The 21,395-nt window shown below is 57.1% G+C and overlaps 2 protein-coding genes across 2 annotated transcripts; one reads left to right on the top strand and one right to left on the bottom strand.

Moving 5' to 3' along the window:
• Positions 1-208: 208 nt before the first annotated feature.
• TGME49_269280 (hypothetical protein) lies at positions 209-1,203 on the bottom strand. The gene is made up of 5 exons (XM_002365578.2): positions 1,014-1,203; positions 845-957; positions 678-791; positions 488-623; positions 209-412 (listed from the first exon to the last, which is right to left on the bottom strand). The coding sequence occupies exons 1-4, from the start codon at positions 1,057-1,059 to the stop codon at positions 498-500; spliced, it is 399 nt and encodes a 132-aa protein (XP_002365619.1). The 5' UTR covers positions 1,060-1,203; the 3' UTR covers positions 209-412; positions 488-497.
• A 1,281-nt stretch (positions 1,204-2,484) lies between these two features.
• TGME49_269290 (hypothetical protein) lies at positions 2,485-20,102 on the top strand (the record flags this gene model as incomplete). The annotated part of the gene is made up of 9 exons (XM_018781538.1): positions 2,485-2,937; positions 3,385-5,160; positions 5,626-12,998; positions 13,190-15,545; positions 15,907-16,260; positions 16,603-17,623; positions 18,097-18,164; positions 18,604-18,729; positions 19,543-20,102. 9 exons carry the CDS (start codon positions 2,485-2,487, stop codon positions 20,020-20,022), a joined length of 14,007 nt encoding a protein of 4,668 aa, XP_018636574.1. The 3' UTR covers positions 20,023-20,102.
• Between the last annotated feature and the right edge of the window lie 1,293 nt (positions 20,103-21,395).

Genomic DNA, 21,395 nt, shown 5'->3' with positions numbered 1-21,395 from the left:
AAGGTTGTAAACGTGCTGAAGTCTCATTTTCGGATATGGCTGCACCGTTTGCTGCCTTTTTCTGTTTGTGCGCTGAGCTGAAATACTTGAGCTGAAATACAACTTCGTTGTGAGAGATACGAGCACTGAAGAACTTCAAGGAAAAACATCGCCCCAGTCCAGGGCAAAAACTGCTTGCCAATTGCGGGACGAAGGGCTCGTTGCACACTTCCACTTAAAGTAACAGCGTGCGCGGAGTTCAGAATCGGTGCAGCCCAAACCGGATATCATGGATGGTCTACGCCCGTGACTCCCTGGACAGGACAAAAGCAAGACGTATTCCGGAACATTCGTTCCCACTCCGGTTTTCCACCGTTATCTACACAGATATTCTTGGCATAGTGGGATAGGAAACCACCACATAAGCGGTTTGCTGGCAGCGAATGTGTGCAACAGTTAATACGGAGAGTTCCATTGAAACTGAAGCCAGCTACTGGTATCACGGTACCTGAAGTTCTTCATGTTCCTATCGCCTTTCGGTTGGCACATTTCACAGAGGCATCCTCGGTTCTGTCAGGAAGTTTATCTAGGTGCACAACGATTTCCCGCATTACATGCTCGCGCTCCTTAGTGTCCGATGCCACCTATAATTCTTTTCAATATCATCAGACTAGGTGCTCTCAGGGGAACAAGCTTACAATCGAGCGTCTTCTTTGTAGCTCGGTGATGTCAATAGTCAAAGCATCTTTCTCCAGCATAAGCGAAGCAAAACGTTCATCTAATGCAGCTTTCCGACTCTCCTCAGTACTCAGCTACACCAGGACTACACTTGAAACAAAAAGTGCAAGCGCAGAGAGAAGCTCACTTGCTTTGTCGCTGCCCGCAAATCTGCAAGCTCTTCTGCAAGTTTCCGTTTCAAAATTGCCGCAGCGTTATCAAAGTCGTCTTGTATAGCTCGAGCCTTGTGACCAGAGGTTGCTGAAAAGGGTAAAAGGAAGTAAAGCGTGAAAGCATGGCTGTTCGAGTCTTCCTACCGGCACCGTCGCCGTGGCTGCCATTCAACTTGTTCATTTCTGGCATCGTGCAGAGAGGCTACTGGAACCATGCGAAAAGGGCCACGTCTGCGGCAGCGCCTGTTCCTAGTGTTTTGGCTACACAGATATTTCCATCACTCGACTGGAGCCAACGACAAAACACAACGTAACACAGATGACGTCACACTGTGAACACCAGAGGATTCCTGGTAGCTGGCTTTGGACGTTTGGCCTATTTACGCCATAACTGCTTTCACTGGATATACACCTGCGGCTCCCGATCACTTAGTCGACGTAGAGCGGGCCTCCTCCAAAAGCGATTGTGGCCGAGCCCCGGAACTGTGTACACGAAGCTGTAGTGCACAGCGGAAGATACGGGCGTGTGCATGGAGGAAACACCTGGGCTCTCCGCAGTTGCATCTCGTTTGCTTTGATAAATTTCATCGACGGAGGACCTATCAGAACAACGCGATTTGCGCTCTTTGTCGCGGCTGATGCCTGTCCTCCCGTGTGCGCCGGGGGACGTTCTGACGCCTCTATAGTGCCATGACTAGCAAACACGCTACCTTGTGTCGAAGAGCGCTACTTCAGGAGAAGCATTAACGGCGGTAGATTCACAAGCGACCAGCCAAAATCCATTTCCAGAAGTGACCGACTAGTGAAAAAGTGTCCTGAGCTCGCCGATGTGGCAGGCCTGTGCTAGGCGTGGGCCGTCCCTACATGAATATCCAGCACGACCTCCGCGCGTGTGCCAGCATCACAAACTCTGCCTGTAGATGTGTACGAATACACTGTAGAAATATACTCTTCTTCACAGATGCTTTTGGCGACAGTAACCTTCGGGGCTGGATTGATTCAGGAGTAGGAGGTCTGCCTGAAACTGCTGCATGCAGCTGCGGAGAGAAAATAGGTCGTGAATGTAGGTCGTGCATGCTGAGTTAGTAAAGTGGCGGCCATCGATCTCATTGTGGGAAATAAACGCCCTAAAATATTTCTTTGTATTTCTGGAGAGGTATGCGGTAAGTGGACTGCTTGTCGGATCGGTTACTCCTGTTCTACCCTCGCGCGTGGCCGGTCTTGCAGGTCCAAGACATGCACAGCCGGGCTGGGGGCAACATTTTTCGTCTCGATCTTTGTCGAAAATGCCCGTTGATTTATAGCTAACTGCAGCCTGAAAACCGTTTACCGTGATAAACGTCTGACGCCACTTGAGGTAGAGACCACACAGTAGCAGCGTGCCATCTTGATCCTTCGTTTATCCCCACTTGGCAGCCAACGGGTGTGCATCAAAACCAGTGGCTTCCAATCTGTCTCTTGCGTTCACTCCACCTCTCACTCTTTAAAATCATCTCTATCTCAGACTCTTTTTTCCTGCTTCCAGCATTCACGATCCATATGTTTCTCTGACTCTCTTCGGACAACACTTTTCGCATTCCGGGCGGACGCCCTCCCTCGCTCCGTCGGCAGAAGGATGGCAAGCTCCGGTGGCGGGTTGTTTGGCAATTCAAGCCAGCCCACCTCTTCGAATTTATTCGGAGGGGGCTCGGCAACAACAGGAAGCTTGTCCGCAAAACCGGCGATGACAAATGCACATGCTGCACCAGGATCCTCTCTGCTCACAGCTACTCCGGCTGCGCCTGCCAATGCTGCAAGCGGCACTACGCAGGCACTATCTGGGCAACAAGGAATATCTGCTTCGTCTTCTTCCGGATCTTCGAGTACTTGCGGGGTCTCGGGATTCTCTCCTCCGAAATCTGCATGGGGGGGGCGCCAGTTCGAGCGTCTATACACGGAGGTCATCTCTCCGATGGTTCAGAAAGGGGATACATGGCCATCAGCACGCCAGTTAAGGGAGAGACTTGCAGAGCTTCAGAGTGCGGCTTTGGCGGCTGCTTCATCTGATGCCCCCATTAGTGGTGCGGAGGTATGTCATTTACTCCCTCGTGACGACAAGTGTAACGACGAGAGCGCCGCCCTGAGTTCGATAAGAAAGACGGTGTTTTGTGTGCAATACAGCCGTGTGGTGTCCCCGAGGAAATACCTACAGTGACGCCTTGTGTGACAAAGTTGGTTGTCACGCCCATCTGTAAGGCTGTTCTTTTCAGCTTAAGTGTCCCACTAGGGCGTATGGAGTGCAACCACGGCTTCGTAATAGTTTAGTCTGTGGGCTGATCGTGGTCTGCTTGCTCTGTTCACTTTCTGTGGTGGAAGTGCCGTCGGCTCATTGTCACTCCCACTCAACCTCTGGCGCGAAGGGTGAATTTCACCATAGAGGAGAAAATGCGAAAAACGGTTCAGTTCCGGTTCCACATTCCCGCTTCGTTCCGTCGCATTTCCTTATTTTTGCTGCTCTCGGTGTCCGCTTCCGCAGGTTCGCACTCAAGCGTCTGCGCCCCCGCGAGGGTCCGCACAAAAAAGATCAACAGGAAGCACGCGCCGAGATGGCACGCTGTCACAAGAAGAAGACTACGTGGCGTCACTGGAGGAAGAGCAGGCAACTGTTCGGGCACAGTTGGATGCGCTACTGACATTTCAGCGTTCGGCATTGCAGCGCATTCTGCTCTTTCAAGATGCTTTTGTGAAAATTTTGACAGTTCCGGAACGCCAGGTGTCGGTGTCGTCTGCTCAGCTGGAGCAGTTTGCTCGAGAGAGCTATCCAGGGTGGGAGCGTCTCTGCAAGGATATCGACCAGCTTTCTCAGCTGCATAACTTGGACCAATACATGTGTTTCTCTCTTGCCTTCGATGCTGTCCAGATTCTTCAGGAGACAAACCCTTCGTCTGGCGCTTTGTCTCTCTTTTCGCTCAGCTCTGCCACGCAGGCTCGAGACGGCGCACAAAAATTCGGGAATGGCGACGTGATATGGGACCCGCAGTTGATTCTCGCCGCACTCCACAGAGAGCAGCATTTCCACCTTCTGTGTCTGTTTCATTTGGCTATCGCACTGTATGCGGAGGACTCCCTGGGGGTTTACGGCGATGTGGATAATGTGTGTAACCCTGTCGCAGTCTCGGTGTTTACCCGGCTCGCCCGCCACGGCTTCGTTGAGAACTTGCTCGACCGCATTGGCACTTTGGTCTCGACGCTGGTGTGTCCGCCTCTGCTGCCGAGCGCGCCGGTGGCGGATCCGTCTTCTCCACCGTCTCAGTTGCCGTCTCCGAAGGAAAGTGTGCTCTTTGGAGGTGCGTCACCGTACTACGGGACCCTTTTGTCTCCATTTCCTTCCGTACTTTCCCTCGCGATGGCTGCCGCACGCGAGGCTCTCGGTGGCACCTCGGCTTCACCGCCTGCACCTGAGGGTGGAGCGTCCGCAGCACCTGCTTCAGCTTTGGCTGCTGTCTCGGAAGTCCACGACAGCGCCATGCTGGACCTGTGTCTGAAGCTTTTGCAGCTCTTTTTCGCGCGTTTCCAACCCAGCATGCAAGACGTGCAGGATGTGCTGCTTCTTATTCCGCATGTCCTGAGTCCGCATGCGAACGTCGAGAGAAGTCGGACAGAAGGCCGGCTGGAGAAACTCTCTTCAGGAGGTGTTTATGAGCTCGACGCAAAGTTCCACGCTGCCTTGCGAGCGCTGGGAGAAAGAGAGAGGGAATCGTTTTTTTTCGGCGGGCGTGCAGACGGATTGCCCGGACTGCAGCCCGGCCAGGAAGAGCGGGAGAGACGTACGCGGCTTCTCTACGGTGAAGATGCGCTGAGGAGAATCAAAGGCGGCAGCGCGACTTTCTTTGCCAGTCTGCAACTCCTCTCGCGCCCGCTGTCCTTTCGGTTCGCGGAAATTCTCCTGCTTGCTCTGCACCCCAAGCTGCTCCGGTGGTTTGTGACACGGGAGCCAGAAACATGCATGGAGAAGAAAAAAGACAATGACGACGAAGGGAAGGATTGTGGCAATCTCCTAGAACTACCTCCCCTCACGGAACTCAATCCGATGAGCAGTCCCCAGGATATCCAGGAATGCCAAGGCGACGTTCTGGAAGAAGACCGCCAGGGCGTGACGACGAGGCTCGTGCCTCCGTTCTCGCTCTCAGCGGCTGAGAGAGCAGAGGAAAATAAACCACAAGGAGGAGGGACCCAGGCGGCTTCTGCGCGTCTTCTCATTCCTCCGGACGCCGGCATGTTTTACGATAAACTCGCAAAGCTCCGTCACGCGGTAGGTTGCGACAGACTGCGAAAATCGAAGGGGTAAAACAAAGAGTACGAAAACCATTGTATACGGGTCAAACAATGTGTCAGTATGTGGCAAAACAGGCTTTTGGCAGGACATAGTTCACTCCACGCCGCGTCAGAGCGCAAACAGACAACGCCATCCAATAGAAGCAAGTAAATGATAATGCGGCCGCTGAAAAGTGCCGACGTGGTGGAGTCTGTGAGTTTTCGTTTGCATGCTTTTCCGACTAGAGATGACCGTTGAAGGAGAAACCTTTCAGCAAACGAAAACAAGACGCACGACCGAATGCCATTGAGAGAGGAGCGCTGGTGTGTGAAAAAGAACACTGCGCTGTCTCTCTTGGATTCCACTCTTCTCTTTGCTCTTTCACTCAACCGTGTTGCCGCCCTTGTTTGATTTGCCCTTCCCTCATTTTCCCCCGTTCTCGTGTGCATTCTCGTCCATCAGGGCCAAGCGTTTTGGCGCGACGACGCGGGGCTGGAGTGTCTCCTCCGCTTTATCGTCTGCGGGGTCTACATGTCCGACGCGCGAGACGCATGGGATGCACTCGTGTCGTCGCCGCGAAACATGTTCGTTCTTTTAGGCGAGGTGTTTCTGCGTGGGCGGTCGCCACTCGATGCCATTGACCTTCTCTCCTTCCAGCTGGTCCACGAGTTTCTCTGGCTCGGCTTCGCCGCTGCTTCCCCCCTTCCTTTGTCGTCGCCACTTCTCACTGAGGAAGGTCGGACGTCTCTGTTGACGCACTTGGTAGAAGTGGAAGTGCACCGCGCGCGGTCGCGGAGTCTTTCGTGGATGATTGAAGACTTCCGGAGGGAAGAGGAAGAGGTGCCCTTCTCCTTCTCATCCCCGGCTTCTCCCTACGACTGTTTCTTCTCTGAGCACGCGTTCGTTGGCGCGCCGCTGCTCCACACTGAGATGGCATCGTTTTACCAGGCCGGCGAGGACGCCGGACCTGAGGACGATGAAGACGGCGGGTTGGCAGGCGGCATCCGCTCGCGGCGCCACGCAGGCTGGTCACCAGCGTTTTTTCCTCCGTTTTTCGGAGACAGGACTGGAAGGGCCGAGCGACGGCGAAGAGAAAAATCGTATCGCTTCCCGTTCGCACACAAGGGTGGAAGCGGACGCGAAGGCGACGAAGGCACCGGCCACTTGCTGGCTCTCCTCAATCTTATTGCTCTCGTGTGCCGAGCCTACCCCGCTGCCTGCACCCATTACACGGATCTCCTGTCCTACTGCACTGAACGCTTTTCTTTCCTTTTTGACACGTCGCTGTATGGAGAGGACGGCATCGACGCCTCTCTGCACCTCGCCCACCGTCCCGGCGCGTCCGCCTCATCTCTGTCGTTTCACCCTCGCGAAAAAGCTCTCGCGGACTCGTCGCCCTTCTTTCCCGTCGTGAACGACCCCAACGATGCAATCCCTCTTGCGGCGACCTTCCCGCTCGCGTCGTCCTTCAGGGGATCGTCTGAAAGATACCTCACCTCGCCCTTTGCTGTCCGGCCTCCGTCCCCAGGGCCCGGGCGCTCCCTCTCGTCTGCCTCTCTTCTTTCAGACGCCGCAGGCCCCGCGGATGCTGTGTTCGGGCCAGACCGCAGGGCAGCTCTGCCATCTTCGTCGGCAGACTTGCGAGTCCTAAGTGCGGCGACCCGCGAACTGGGAGTGAGTCTCGCTCTGCATCCCCCGCTGTTGGTCGCCCTTCTGAATCTGTCTTCTGTTCTCGCGAGCCGCGGAGGCCCCCTCGTGGCTCAGAGAGTTGCTGCGAACTTCGGCACGCCTCTGCTGCCGTCTCTCCGCTTCTCGCGCCTTTTTCTGACCCTCTTTCAGCAATTGGAGGCTTCACTGCGAGGCCAGTACGCAGCGCTGCCGCAGTACTTCTTCCTGGGGAGGCACAGCGACTTCCCAGCGTCGTCGTCTCTCGTTTCGGCCCTCGACATCACGCCGCCGGCGCTCGCCTCTGCGTCGCCATACTCCAGGTCTTCTTTCCTGGCGTCGCGCGGCCTCGCCCTTCCCGCGGAGGAAGCGAGAGACCGCTCCCACATCTTTCTCTCGCCGACGGGGCTCGACCGCGACAGGGCGCTCCGACAGAGCGGCGACGCGGACGGGCGCCATGAGTTCCTGGGCGGCATGCTGCGCGAAGACAGGCACTTCCACCTGCTTGACCGAAGCAAAAGCTTTCCACGAGGCCTTCTGGCATGTCTAGAGGCGTGCCTGCGTCTTGCCGGCAGCCTCAACAACTCCTTTCTCCTCTATCTTCTCCCACTCCCCTTCCCAACACTCCCCGAGCGTCTTTGTCCACTGCTGCGAGCCGCGCCGCTGTATGGAGGCAGAGGGAAGCGCGAAGGCGGTCTACGGAGCCCCTTCGCTTCCGTCGCCTTGGCCTCGTCGCTCCCGTTCCCACAGCCCGGGCTGGGATCCGGGGAGTACGGCAGCTCGCCCAGCGCGTTCGCGGACGAGGGTCGCGATCGCGGCGAAGGCTGGCATTTGCTTGACTTCATCTACGAGATTCTCCACATGAACTCGAACAACAAACACATCAACTTGTTGGGAATCAAGGCGGCATGTCTCGAGGCACTGACAGGCAACCTTGTGAGGAACCCGTCGACGTCTCTCGCGGTTCTTCTTCAGCTTAGCTCGATGATCGACAGCCTCCGGCGCGACCTGAGCCTGCCCGCGGAGAAGGCGGCCGGCGCCTCGCGGGACCTCTCTGACAAAAACGAGAGCGCTTTTCTCTCTCCGTCGTCGCCTGTTGCAGAGGACGAGGGCCGGCTGCTTCTCGCCTTCACAACCTGCGTCGCGTACCACCTCCAGCTCGTGGGTCTCCGACGTCGCTTCGACGCAACTCTCGCCTCGTTCTGGGCTCGCGTGTCCGATAGCGGGGCCGGCGACTGTGCCCACGGCGAGTGCAGAAACGCGAGCGGCGGGTCTCAGGGGCCTTCCTACGCGGCGCGGACCCGGTTTGGGACTGAGAGAGAGATCAGAAAAGTTGAGTTCGCGGGCCTCAACGGAGCACGGGAGACGCGGTGCGACGCGAGCGGCGGCACAGGGGGGGCGGACAACGCTGACGAGTATCTGGCCTCGAATTGGAGAGAAGGAGAGAGAGATGTTTATGGCACATGCGCCAACAGTCGAGACGACGCGAGAGCTAACCTCTGCGCGGCAGGCACTGCGAACGCGGCAGGGGCGTTCTTCGCTTCCTCCCAGGAAGGGAAGGCGATTATTGCTTCCTTGGGAGATATGTCCCTCGCTAGAGGCAGCGACCCCCGGGACCTCGCGCTGCTCCACACCGTCGTGGGGTCGCACCTAACACGTTTGACGGCGTTTCTGTTGGAGGTCTTCGTCACTGTGTTTCGAGAGCCGTTTCATCGCGCTTGGCAGAGTCTCCCCCAGGCCCGGTATTGGCGCTTGGCTGTGATCCTCCTGCGGTCGTTCCGGCTTATTCTTCGCGGGCCGCTTCCCCGGGTCGGCGCGAGTACCGTGGATGCCACGGTTCGTGAGCCGTTCGGCAGCTGCCAAGGCGCGACTGCGGGGGCGACCACGTATCTGTTCCGAGCTTTCCTTTGTATGGAGTCCGAGGCCTTCGATGCCCTGATGAAGGTATCCTGCTTCCACAACGCCTCGTCTCGCCTGTCCTTCTCGCTCTCGCATTTTCTTCTCTCCTCACACAAAAAGAACCAGTCGCACGGGCGTGCCTCGCCGAACAACCCCTTCGCCGCGAGCTTAGCACATTCGCCTTTTGCCTCTTGGCGCGCAGGTCCATGCAGCGGTGCGTCGCGCCCCGGAATGCGGGCTGACCTGGGAAGCAGCTGGGAGCGAGGAGGCGGGACCGCGGGCACCGAAGAAGGGCCTTTGTCGTTCTCCTGGAACAGACAAAGACGCGAGCATGAGCGTGGACTGGGCCGGTTTTCCGCGGGTGCCTCCGGTCGAGCCTCTGAGGCCTCGCCCCTGTCTGCGTCTCTTTCCTGGGCCGCCCGCAGCATTATGGCTGAGGAAGTCGCCGTTGTCGGCCTCGATCTGCTTCGGTTGCTGTTCCAGCGAGACGTTCTTTTTCTTCAGTTCTACCGGCGCCAGGCGACGCTGCAGCTGCAAAGCGCAGAAAAACGAGCCTCCGGCAGCCGTCTGTGGCCGGGAGCCGAGACTAGGGACTCGAGCGAAGCTGCAGGGGGAGCAAACGCAGACGAGAGATGCGGCCACCCACACAGCGGCACTAGCCCCTTGGCGTGTGAGGGACTGTTGATTCCCTCCTCCGCTCCCAGGCTCCTCCAAGAGGGGGACGGTAGCAGTTCGGGGTTGCCTCCAGAACCGTCGGCTGACATTCAAGTCGGCACGGCGTTCCCCGGTGCGTTCCGTGAGCCACGCGAAGGGGTGACGACCGGAGGGCCTCGGTTAGGCGGGAGTGGGTGGGCTCTTCGGACTGCAGAAACAGCTGCCGCGGATTGTCTGCGTCTTCGATTCACCCACGAACAGCTTGCGCGTTCGGCGTCGTCTCTCGTTCACGAGCTTCTCTGGGCAACGGCATGCGCCCTCGGAATCGACCCATCTTCTTCGCTTCGCTTCCGACAGACAAAGGGACAGGGTGGCTCGAGCGCGCTGGCGGACTCCTCTGTATTTCTCGGCTTGCTTTCTTCGTCTCTGTCCATACCTCCCTTCTCATGGTTCGTTCTTGTCCATTTGGGCGGCGCGGGCTTGCGAGGCACCGGCGGTGGCTCGCGACATGACGCGCTGTCAACTTTCTCCCCGTCGTCCTATCCTCCCTCTCTCCTCCGAGTGTGGAAGCTGTCACTGTTCACGCTGCACCAGCTGAGCGTGCGAGACCAAGGCAGGCTTTCATCGCTCTTCGCTGCGTACCCAGGGATCTTAGATGCAGCCCGAGAGACCGTTGCCCTCGCCCTGCTCATGGCGCCCTCTCGATTCGCTCTCTCCTCGGGAGACACCGATCAGGACAAAATCGTCTTCGGGAGCGGAGCCGGCGGGGACAGGGAGGACGGCGAATTCAGAGACAGCGAGGAGAGGTGGGTGGAGGCGCAGGAAGCGAGCGACAGGCCAGGCGGCAAAGCCGCGAGACGTGGAAAAGCAGCAGCCGGCTATTTTCTGTCGCATCCTCCGGAAGATGGCGACACGACTGTGTTGACCCGCTTTGGCACCGATGACGACAGAGAGTCAGACGTAGAAGAGGGCAGGTTTCCGGCGCTGGTGCTGCCTTCTTGTGAAGACCTGGCTGACCCGCTATACGCCACGGCGTCGCTCAGTAGCTTCTTCCTCGAAGTCCCGTCCACCTGGCAGAAGAAGACTCTCAGTCAGGCATTGCTGTCTCAGTGCGTAGCGGATGAAAAAGAGCGCGACCGCGAGTCCCCGCTGCTTGCCTCGCTGCGCCGGTCGTCCCTTCTCCAAAGAGCCCGCGACGATCCCTCCTCGGCGTCAGGCGCGATACAGCGAGGAGGCAGTGAGAGCGAAGCTCCGCCGTATGCTGACGGAGTCCATGCGTCCCCGACTGCTGATGAGCATATTATCTCTTTCCCGCTGCTTCGCTCGCGGCTCTCAGACATCACGTCCCTTACTGAGGCACGACTCGAACGTAGGTTGAACCTGTCTGCATCGACTGCAGCGGAGAAACTCTTGCAGTCGGGAGGTGAAGAGGCGGGCGAAGAAGCCGGCGTGCTCCTGGAGAAGAAGGATGAGGGCATGGTGCAGGCGCGGCGACTCTTCCGCTCGTGGCTCAGGTTTTCGTTCTACGCCGAAGTGCGAGAAGTCGACGAGTTTGCCAAGCTGCAGAACGCCCTCCCCGCCTCGTCTGTCTCCACCGCCCTTCCGATTCGGAAAGACCTCGACAGAAAGTGGCAGCAAGTCGAAGATGCGATCGTGGAAGGCACCGACCTGGCTTCTTGGCAAGCGCTTCGTGTGCAGGAGACGCGCCAGCTGCGCGACATGCCTCCCACATGCAGACGGCGAAGGCGCTACGCGAGTGGAAGCGCAGCAGCCCAGACCGACGACACGGGCGACCTCGAGGGTGGAGACTGCATCTTTGACGACGAAGATTTCCTCTCCCTCTTCCCGTCGCTTTCTCACCTCTACGCAGCTTCTCGCCCTCTAGTCCACTCAGCCAAATGGGTGGATGCTGGCTACCTCCGTGAGGACGGAGAAGCGCCGCCGAGCGCGTGGATTCTCCCGCCTTTCCAGCCGCCAGGGTGTCCAGCTTTCGCGTACGGCCACGTCCCGGCGAACTACCAGACCTCCGCTTTCCACACAATCTCGTTTCGGCGGCTTGCCCTTCTTCTCCTTCACTCAGGCGTCCAGCGTGCCTGTCTCGCGTCTCTCTCTTCGTCCTCTGCTGCCTCGATGAGCTCCAGGGGCCTGCGTGGGGCCCCGAGCCCCGAGAGCGGATTTGAGCGCGAGGGCGACAGGAGCGTGTCTTCGTCGTTCTCGGACGTGAAACCTAAGGGGAGCGGAGCGGCAAGAGGAGCCTCGCCGTCTGCAGCACTTTCGACCAGTCTGCCTCTCTCGCTCGCCCTCCTAGGCCTCGCACCCGTTACAGACTGTGTGTCTGATTGGGCGCCGTCGGGTAGCAACTCTCGGCTTTTTGAGATAGTGACGCGAGCTTGCCCGGCCACTCTGGCGACGCTTGTCGGCGCATTTTCGTTCGCTTCGCGATCTCCACAAGGACTACGTTCCCGCGTGTTGAGGAATCTCGGCGTTGTGATCGGAGACAGAGAGCAGTGCGGCAAAGGAGACGCCGCCGGGCTCGCTCCCGTCCCATCCTCGCCCCCGTTCATTCTTCCCGTCCTGTGGTGGCGCGGCCAGGAAGATCCTGGTCTCAATTCGGGCTCCTCGCCGGCTTCAAGCAGAGGTGTCAGACCAGGCCAGGTGGCTGAGGCCTTGATGGGACTGCTTCGCGAGGGGCCTCACTTCGAGGTCTTCGTCGACGACCTCGGCGACCCCTCGCCCCAGGCCCTCGACCCCGCCACGGGTGTCTTGGTCCAGGAAGGCGAGCGGCAAGCCCCGATCGTCGCGAATTACAACCAGCACTGGGAGTACCTGAAGGCCTTGCAGATTCTCCATCTGCTGGCAGTGACGGAGGCCACGCGCGCTGCGGCTCTGCAGCTTCTCGTGTGCCAGTGGCCCGAGAGGTATCAACACCTCGACGCCCTCGCCTCGTGCATTCGGAACGTGTCGAACTTCCCGCTTCTCCTGCGTCCGCTTTTTCTTCTCCAGCTCTCATCCACCGCAGAGGTATGTGCCGTTGAGATCCGAGAGACCCTGCGCAGTGTGGGGTGTGCGGGCCATGCCCTTGCCCAGGGGATCTTGCCGTACGCGAAGGGAATGCAGCCGTTCCTTCCGTCGGGCTCTTCGTCTGCGTCAGGCGAGGGGAGTGCTGCGAAGAGCAAAAGTACGCAAATGGGGAACAGCACTGCCATCCCGTCTCCTCAAGACGTGATCGACGATCTCGCCCTCGTCGCTCATCGCCTCCTGAACCCTTCACCGAACCCAGGCGAAGAACGGGATCTCCTCTCTTCGTTCTCCCGTCTTCTCTTTTCCTTCCAAAAGAGCATTCGGGCTCCGTCCCTCCTCCGGTCTCTAGGCGACACGCTGCACAGCGTAGCAACCGCCGGCACGCGCCGCGAGGACGTCGACACCCACATGAGGAGACATGCCCCCAGCGGCTCTGCGTCGCGGAAGCCCGGGCGCCTCTTTGATCGCTTTCTGGCCTTCGAGCGAGCCATGCAGGCAGACCGTGGAGACCAAGCACGCCAAGGACGGGAGGCAGAGGAACGCTTTCTCTGGATGAAAGCTGCAGGGGTCACGCGAGCCGTCGCACTCTTCCTCGAGTATGTCATTCGCTGCAGATCGCTTTTCGCTGCTCGGTAGCTGCTGTGCTCACACAGGATGGTCTCTCGGGATGTGGGACACTGAGACTGAAGGAAATGGGCAAACAGTGGATTTGTTGTCTTCGCCACTGTTTATTCTGGCCGTCACGCGTTACACCGCTTCCCCGCTGTGCCCCTGCCCCTGTTTTCAGACTCTGCGAGCGAGACCTTACTGTCCTCTCGCTCTCGTCCTCCAGTTCGTCACGAACCGTCTCTTCGGCTGCCTCGCCAACTTTTCTTTCCGCTTCCCTCATCGACCCTCTGATGTTCCTCAAACTCAGGGACAGCATATTGAGTCCCTTGGCCTCGCAAAGGCATATGCGGAGAGCTGCTCCGGACACGCATGCGCTTCCGGCGTCTCTGGAGAGACTGCTTGCGTTGTCAAACCCGCAGACGTCTCCCCCCTTCTCGTCTCTCCATGCACAACTCGGCGAGGATGCAACTGTTTCTTCCCTGTCCCTGTTTCAGCTGGTTGGATCTGGCGAGACGCGGGCAATTTGGAACCAGCACCCGGACCTCGTGGCCGCCTTTTTGACGTCTCTGTGGGTCGATAGTTTCCACGCAAATGTCTCGAAATTCACTGCGCTGGCTCTGCAGACTGCCCTGGCGGCGCTGCCCAGTCTAGCCCGTGCGTGCTACACACTTCTGTCGCCCACATTCCTGCGGCCCGCCTCTTCGTTCCCTCGCTTCGCGCTGTCTCCGTCGCCGTGGACAGATCGCCCACTCACAGGCGCCTCCCCGTACGCCCGCCTGCACATCGCGCAGCGGTCCCTAGAGACGCTCGAGGGCTTGTTAGCTCCGCATCACGTCCGCGACTACTCGATTTTCCAGATCTGTGGCCTGACGCGCTTCTTCCATCTCTCGCTCTCGATATGGTGTACGGAAACCCTGTTGATTAGCGACGAGATCCGTGACGCAGCTTCCTCTGGCTCTTCGTTCTTCGCTCAACGAGCGCGAGAAGAGCAACGCGCAGCTGGAGTGTCCTCTCTCGCCTGCGCTTCTCTCTTTTCGACGTCTTTCCCGACGCAGCTCGCCAAACTCCTCGTCCGCCTCCTGCTGTCAATCCCCGAATCCGGGAGCGCGGCCGACCAAGGCGACACAACGTTCGGAAAAGCCAGCGTGGCACCCCTTGAAGCCGCCGCCGCCCTCTCGACCGCCTGGGCGGTCCGCGCCCTGATCTACGATGGCCTTGTGCTGCTCTTCCGCCTCCCCATTTTCCTCACGAGCTCAGCGACAGCTGGCAGCCACGCTGGAGATGGCTCATGCGGTTTCTCCGCCAGGGACTCCGACGAATCTCTCGGAGACGACGCACGGTGCTGGCGGCGAGAAGAAGACGGTCTGCCGTCGGAGCGAGCTGCGACCAGTCGCGTGGCGGTCGCTCTGCTGTCCGGAATGGCACGCGAGCCTGACTCAAGGCCGCGACTGTTCCGTCTGCTTCTTCAAGATGCGATTCTAGATGTGAGAGGTGCCACATCGCCCGTGGTGTCGTCGCCGCCTTTTACCGACGCCACCAGCACCCTGTGTTTGCCGAGAAACAGCGAGAGTCTCCTCGGACTCCTCGCAGCTCTCGCGCCTTCCCAGGGAGTGCAGGCGTCGCCCAGTGCCTCGTCCAGCGCCTACTGCGGCGCCTTGTCGTTCTCATCGTCTTCGACAGCCGTCGACCCTAGGCGCATCTCGTCGTACGTGGCAGATTCGGTGAAACAGGCCGCGCTCAAGCAGCTTTTCCCGTCCGTCCCGTCGACGCTCGCGCTCGGCGCTCTGCGCGTCTTGACTGCAGTTTTGCAGGCCTCCCTTCCTGCACAGCTCGAGTACGAAGGTGACGCGGACTTTGCGACCTGGGTGCGTGTCTTCACTGGGGAAAAGAAGGTCGCCGTGGCAAGGGACGCGGACGAAGATGACAGAAGCAAAGGGTCAGCGGCTGGGAACAGGAATGGGCTTCTGGGCTCCGTTGCGCCAACACACCGGGGTGACCACCGCGGAAGGCGGGAGGAGCTCGAAGCGGGACGGGGCAAGGACGAACCAGGAGGGAAAGGCACCTTGTTCAGACCCGAGGAAGAAAGGCACGGAAGCAGCAAAGCGGAAGCATGGTTACATACAACAGGCGATTGGGGGTATGGCCACGAAGGCGAAGGAAACCGGGAGGGGGGCGGAGAGAGAGCGACGCGAGTCTCTGATGGATCATACACAGGAGAAGGGCAGAGAGCTTCGTCGGAAGCAGATGTCTTCGAGGTGTGTCTGGCGGCAGTGCTCCTTGCACATCTCTACTGTGACGAGGCAGAGCCAGTGAACGGACACCACGATTCGCAAGAACACGGGATGCAAAAACGAGACGACTTGTTCCCGAGGAGGTATTTCAAAGACCGAGGAAATGGAAACTCGAGCACCGTCTCGCTCCTCTTCTCACTGGTCTCCCGCAAGGAGGCCGGAGTATGTCGGCGGTGCACCAGCGCGGAAGAGATGCAGGAACTTGCTCTCCTGGCGCTTCGCCTTTTCCACGCTGCTTGCGAGGTAAAATGAAGTGCAGCGACTTGATGAACGCGTGAACCGATGACGAACCAGAACGTAGAGGAGGCGCACGTTCGCACTGTGGAGAGATTCGTTCCGCTTGTGTCTTTGTGCATTGCTGTCGACTTACATACTTAGCAGGACACTGAACAAAAAGACCGTCTGTACATCAGCCTAATGTCTCACGGCCCCATGTATTGTCTCCAGTGGTCCCCTTGCCGCTCCACAACAACGTTCGCAAAACAATCGAAGGCCGAGATAACGGGATGGCGCATCTCGGTAGAAGTTGACTCACAGTCGACCAGTGGGAGACACACGCCAAAGAAAGCACATGGTGAGTGCTCGCGTGCGTGTCTGTCTGCAGCATCCTGGCTTTGCACGAGACTGCGTTTCGCGCCTGTTGCCGAGCCACCTGCTGCGCGCTCTTCTTTCTCATGAGGATGGAGCGAGCAGAGTCCTGGAGTCTGATTCGATCGCAACTCCGGCAACTTCGCCTTCTTTCCGCCTTCTCGATCTGTTCCTGTCTTCTCCGCTGCTTCGCGCGTCGACGCAGACGGTGAACCTGCGCGCCTTTCTCTCTTCCGCCGTAGCGGTGCCTTCCCTCGTAGAGCCCAGTAAAAACGAGGGGGCTTTCCCCTCTCTCGTCTCCGGACTCTCAGACGCTCTCGTCACAGTCGTGCCTGTCGACCTCTTGCTTTCCTTCCTCTCCGTGCTACAGGTAAGCGTCGCGGGCAGGCCTGTCTTGCCCCTGCAGCTGAAGAAGGTTGCAGGAAGATGAAGTGAACACACAGCGAGGCAGCGAGACAACGGGGATCAGCGCGAGTCGGCTGAATGAAAAGCGACTAGAAGAAGGCCAGATGAACAGGCATGCTTGAACCATTGCGACAGGAAATGCCAGACAATCATGGTTCCTCGTTTTCTTGTGTGTTGTCCATTCGATTCCGCTTTCGGAGTGCTGCGTGTCCGTATTTCATCCGCCTCGTCACTTGCCGTCTTCTCTCCCTTGCCATCATCTTCACGTGGGTTAGCTTCTCTCGCCTGCGTTTTCCTTCTGTTCCAGACTCTCTTCAGCCTAGACCCGCTCCCCGGCAGGCTGGTCGATCGCACGATTCAATGGGTCAATCGCGAGGCGAATGCCTTTCTCTTTCCTCTTCGTTTCTTGTCACGGTTGATTACCTCGTGGACAGAAGCGAGACGAAACAACGCGTCGCCCCTCTCGCGGTTTCCGGCTGCTTTAAGTTTAGCGCTGCCGTCTCTGTCCGGGCGAAAAAGACGCTCGTGGTCGTCCTTTGAGTCTCCCTTCCCGTCGGCGGCTTTAGGCGGCCAGCAGAGTGAAGTCGAGGCTCTCTGCGCAGCCTTGGACCGTTTCTGCAGCACGTCGCTTGCTTTCTCGTCGCCTGCGGAGGGCGTGGATGACTTCAGACAAGCTCACACCTTTACTAGAAGGCTCGAGGAGACAGTGGGCCGCGTCTACCTCGCTGCGTGCGCCTCGCTTCGAGTCTACTTGCAGTTGTTGAAGGCAGAGCGAGATCGCATAGACTCGCAGAGTAAGGTCGCGCTGACGCACCAGCTGCTCCGAGGTGATTTCAGGTTCGGAGCCGAAGTCGAGTCTCTCCTTGATACACTTCTCGCCTTCCTGCTCGTCGACCCAGCCTCGTTGAAGGAAAGAGAGGAGAACGACGCAGACGAAGACTGTACAAGAAGAAGGCGGCGAAAAGAGGATGCAGTGGTCTCGCGCTTCCGCCTCACCAACGGCCTGAGAGAAGTGCGCGAGAGCGATGATGATGAAGCAACAAGCGATGAGGAAGACGCAGATACCTTCTCGCCCTCGACCACAGGCTTAGGAGCCGCTCTCCGACCGGGCCTGCCTGGACGAGAAGAGGTTGATGGCCTCTGCTGCAAACGCGAGAGAAGAGAGCCGGGCTCAGTCGTGTCTGACAGACAACAAGCCAACACAATGGTCGCTTGGTCGTCTCACAGACGAAAAAACACCGACCCGACTCTCCGTCTTCTTCTCGCCCTCCAACCAGCAAATGACACTGTCAAGTGGGATGCCGTTCTTCTTATGCTCCAGGTCATCGGTACGTCTCTATCTGCCTCTGCATGCGTAGGCGCGTTTCACGGGTTTTTCGCGTCCATCTGCATCAATAGCAGTCGCCAGAATGCGAGACGTCGAATGCATCTAGACGTGTGTGCTGCGGTGAATCACACGGTCGCCTGTCGAAATATCTGCCCGTGCAAATCTACATTTTGAAGCCTGCCTGCATTGTAACCTCCAAATGCAGTTGAGGCACGTTCTTGAATCTCTGAGTTGGCGTCTCGTTCTCAGTGTGAGTGTCGCTTTCCTGGGCTTCCTTTGTTTCGCCTCAGTCTCGAGTTGCATGCATATGCCTGTCTGTCTGTCCATCTACACAGGTGTTTGTGTGTCGGCCTCAGTGCATGCTTTTAGAACGAATGGTGAAACCCTCGTCGCGGAGAGGGTTGTTGACGTGTGGAGACAAAAAAAACCAGGGGCACACAAAGGTGAGGTCGCCCTTATGCGTGCTCTCTTCAGGTTTCTCGCTCGGTTGCTACAACCGGAGCTTCGCGACGTTCACACTCGGCGCCTCTGTGGATGAAGAGGTGAGAAGAAAAGGCCTGTTCTGATTTGCACCTCTATGTCTCTTGCGCTCTTCAGCTTGAGAGACTTGTGCGATTCGAAAGACATCCCCCGCGCGAGTCCGCGACAGCAGCTCTCTGTATGCACCTCTCGTATGCATGCATCCGTCAAGATTATCATGTACAGAGAGTCAAAGACCAGGTGGCTTCTCTCCTGCTGTCAATGCTTCTTTCCATTGCATCATTATACGGAATCGGGACTCGTGCCTGTGTTTGGGGGTGTCTGCGGGTTCGCTTGAACATTTGTTGCTTCTCGCCGCACGCTCGACTTTGGACTCGTCCTCTTATCCACCCTCTCTGGAGCTTGCTCTTTGGTCACTCTTTGGCTTTTTCGTGTCCTTTCTGCTCTGTCCTATTCTCGTTTTACCAACCTGCTGTTCTGTAGTGTGTCGGTCTCCGGCAGGCTCGTAGAGCGGCGTCGAAGCACGTTGACAGGGTTTGCGAAGCAACGGCCTCTCTGTCTGTCTTGGCAGTCAAGACGCTTCTCGATGACAGAGCCGCTCCGACACCGTCATTTTCTTCCGCTCAGGTACATGGAAGCACCGTCGAATTGTGGCTTGCTGGTCATCCTATTTCTCTTTTTTTTGACTCATTCTTTGGTCACAGCCAGAGAGTCTGAATGGTCCTGCGCGCGGCTCTTCCGCTTCAAAACACAAATGGGCAGACGGATAGAGAGGCGAAGCTAGCCGTAGAACTCGAGCCGTTCACATGTGCACCTCTGCGGGTGTGCGTCGCGATATGCCTATGCATATGAGTCTGTCTAGTTATATATATATATATATATATATATATATATATATATATATGTACATGCATACATACATACATACATACACATATATGAGCGCACCCAGCGACGCTTTGAGACCAACTCTTGTGAGCAGGCATCTTATGAAAAGATGGTGCGACGCCGTTTGCAACGCCTGGCTTGGGTATTCAACACCATTCAGACTGTTGCGTCTCTTTTCTTTGTCCTCAGCCGCATGAGTAGAACGCAACCGTGTTTCCTTCGCTTGACTCACTAGAGGCCTCTCTTCTTCGATCTTGGTTCTGTGCATGGCAAAGGGTTTTGCTGAAGTGTGGGATTTTTTGTCGGCCTTACCGTGTTCGCTGACTTGAGCTCAGCGTCCTGTGTCTTCGTCTGCCTCTCTTTATTTTTGTCTCGAACGTTGACCTCGCGCCGCTTCCTGCACATGTACAGAGCTAAACCTTGTGGCTTTGCGGCAACATCCACTTGATCCTTCTTCGTTTGTTGTGTATCCTCTGCTTTCGCTTTCTGCCCCAGCCTTTTCCTTTTGTTATTCTCTCTTCTTTCGTCTGTTGTTCCTGATTTCCGTCGCAGGCATTCGTGCTCTTCCTATCGTCACTGGAAGCGTCTTTGCACCTTCTTCACGGCCTTTTGCTTCTCTGTCTTCGTGCACCTCCGCCATTTGAAGAGCAACGTCATCACGATCCCGCCATGGCCCCTCACGAAAGCGAGAGAAGTCGCCTCTTCATTGCCTCACCGAGTTCTCGTTGGCGAAGCAGAGAGTCCTTGAATCCTGCCCGGACTCAGGAGCTTCTTACCCTGCACCCTCAGTTTCTCGAGTTCCTTCCTCTGTTAGACCAGTTGAGCTACGCATGCGCCTCAGGCGCACCGCCTGCGGCCTTTGTTGGCGCCTGCAGTCGACGGCAAGGCTGGACAAGGAGACATCAGAGAGAGGAAAAGGGAGACGAGGGACTTTATGCCAGACTTGACGTTGAAGAACGATCTGCGCTAGATGCAATCGCCTTCTTTGCGGACCGGTTGAAGATGCTTATCTATTTCTACCTCAAGAATTGAAGCAAGCAACCAGGGTGAACATTCGCACCTTGCGACTTAATGTACTGTAGCTCCGTTTGTGGGCCTGTAACAGGCTGAACGCAATTCCCCACGCAGTCGCCTGTGACGAAACATGGATAGAATTTCGTTTCCGTCCGTCACTAGGCGATGTGCATAGGCAATTACATGCATCTAGTTGTATGGACAGCGCACAGTCTTAATCCGGAAGTTTCATTTTATCATGCTTCCGGTGGCCTACTTGGCACTGGTTCATGGATAAGGAGGCACGCATGTATGTAATTACGTGAATTTGTTATGTTGCCGCATGGAACAGGCATGCTCAACTTAGTAACCTCGGTGATTAGAGCAACGAGGGAGTTACTTCTTCGTGATTTGATGACCCCACCCGAAAGACCTGTTTGGCTCGTAACTCCCGCATTTGCGCTTTTTGAAACAACGAATCTGCGAAGCAACCAGGATCGCTTTTTCGCGTGCGTTCTCGGTCCCACTACTGCTGTTCAACCACCATATCACCTAACTGCGGAGCCATGTGGGTCGTGTGAGTTTCAGCATTTGCCTTGTGCAACGTCTATGCATCTATATATATCGTGTGGAAGTGATGTTCCCCGCCTCTCAGTTGCCGTTTTGTAGGCGACTTCCACTGTCGCGTAGATTTGAAGAGACACCTTATTTCTCTGCTGAGAAGCATAACAGCTGTCATCTAGTTGGAGGGCGCAGGCGATGACACTTGCACCACGAGTCCTCGGAGGCAAAACGGGGAGACAGTCTGGAGTTGTTCCCGCTCACAGGCGACGCTTCAATGTCTCCGTGGGAGACGCGGAGTGCGCATTTGGGCATCGATTTGACGTTATAAATCTGCGTTTTTGTGACAAGATGCCGTAAATATATACTCGAAACACACGTGTATTTCTCCCTGCACTGGCTCTACTCCCACAAGCACAACACTGAATTGCCAAATTGCAGGGATGCGCATATTCTCGTTCCTCTGCGGGTTTGAATGGGTGAAGCGCCTCCCCTGAAATGGGTGAGCCAAGAAAGAACAGGATCTCCGGTCTCGGTAGATGTTTTAAACTGTCCAGCTGGCACGTCACACGATCTACACAGGTGGCCTGGTTGACTTTTGCGCTCTTCTCCAGAAAAAATTTAATGACACATCGACTGCATGTCGTTCACGTAAGCCCATAGGCGTTGACACAAACACACACACATACACACATACGCAACGTATTCACACAAGCACAGGCACATCACCACGTACGGACACGGATGTAATTACACATTAATTACCCGCGTGCAGCCAAGAACACATACAGCTGCCGAGCAAGAACGGGAAAGGACAGCCTCGACGCAAAAAAAAAGAACCACACATGTCT

Source organism: Toxoplasma gondii, chromosome VIII (genome assembly GCF_000006565.2).
Source record: "Toxoplasma gondii ME49 chromosome VIII, whole genome shotgun sequence".
Lineage (NCBI taxonomy): Eukaryota > Apicomplexa > Conoidasida > Eucoccidiorida > Sarcocystidae > Toxoplasma > Toxoplasma gondii.
The sequence above is the reverse complement of the archived record's forward strand: the minus strand, read 5'-3'. Positions and strand labels throughout refer to the sequence as shown.

Excerpts from the sequence above, each read along its gene's own strand:
- TGME49_269280 (XM_002365578.2), bottom strand. The coding sequence starts at position 1,059 with ATGCCAGAAATGAACAAGTTGAATGGCAGCCACGGCGACGGTGCCG. Across the intron at positions 792-844 it reads TGCGGGCAGCGACAAAGCAA|CTGAGTACTGAGGAGAGTCG; the intron begins GTGAGCTTCTCT and ends GTCCTGGTGTAG. Across the intron at positions 624-677 it reads TACAAAGAAGACGCTCGATT|GTGGCATCGGACACTAAGGA; the intron begins GTAAGCTTGTTC and ends AAAGAATTATAG.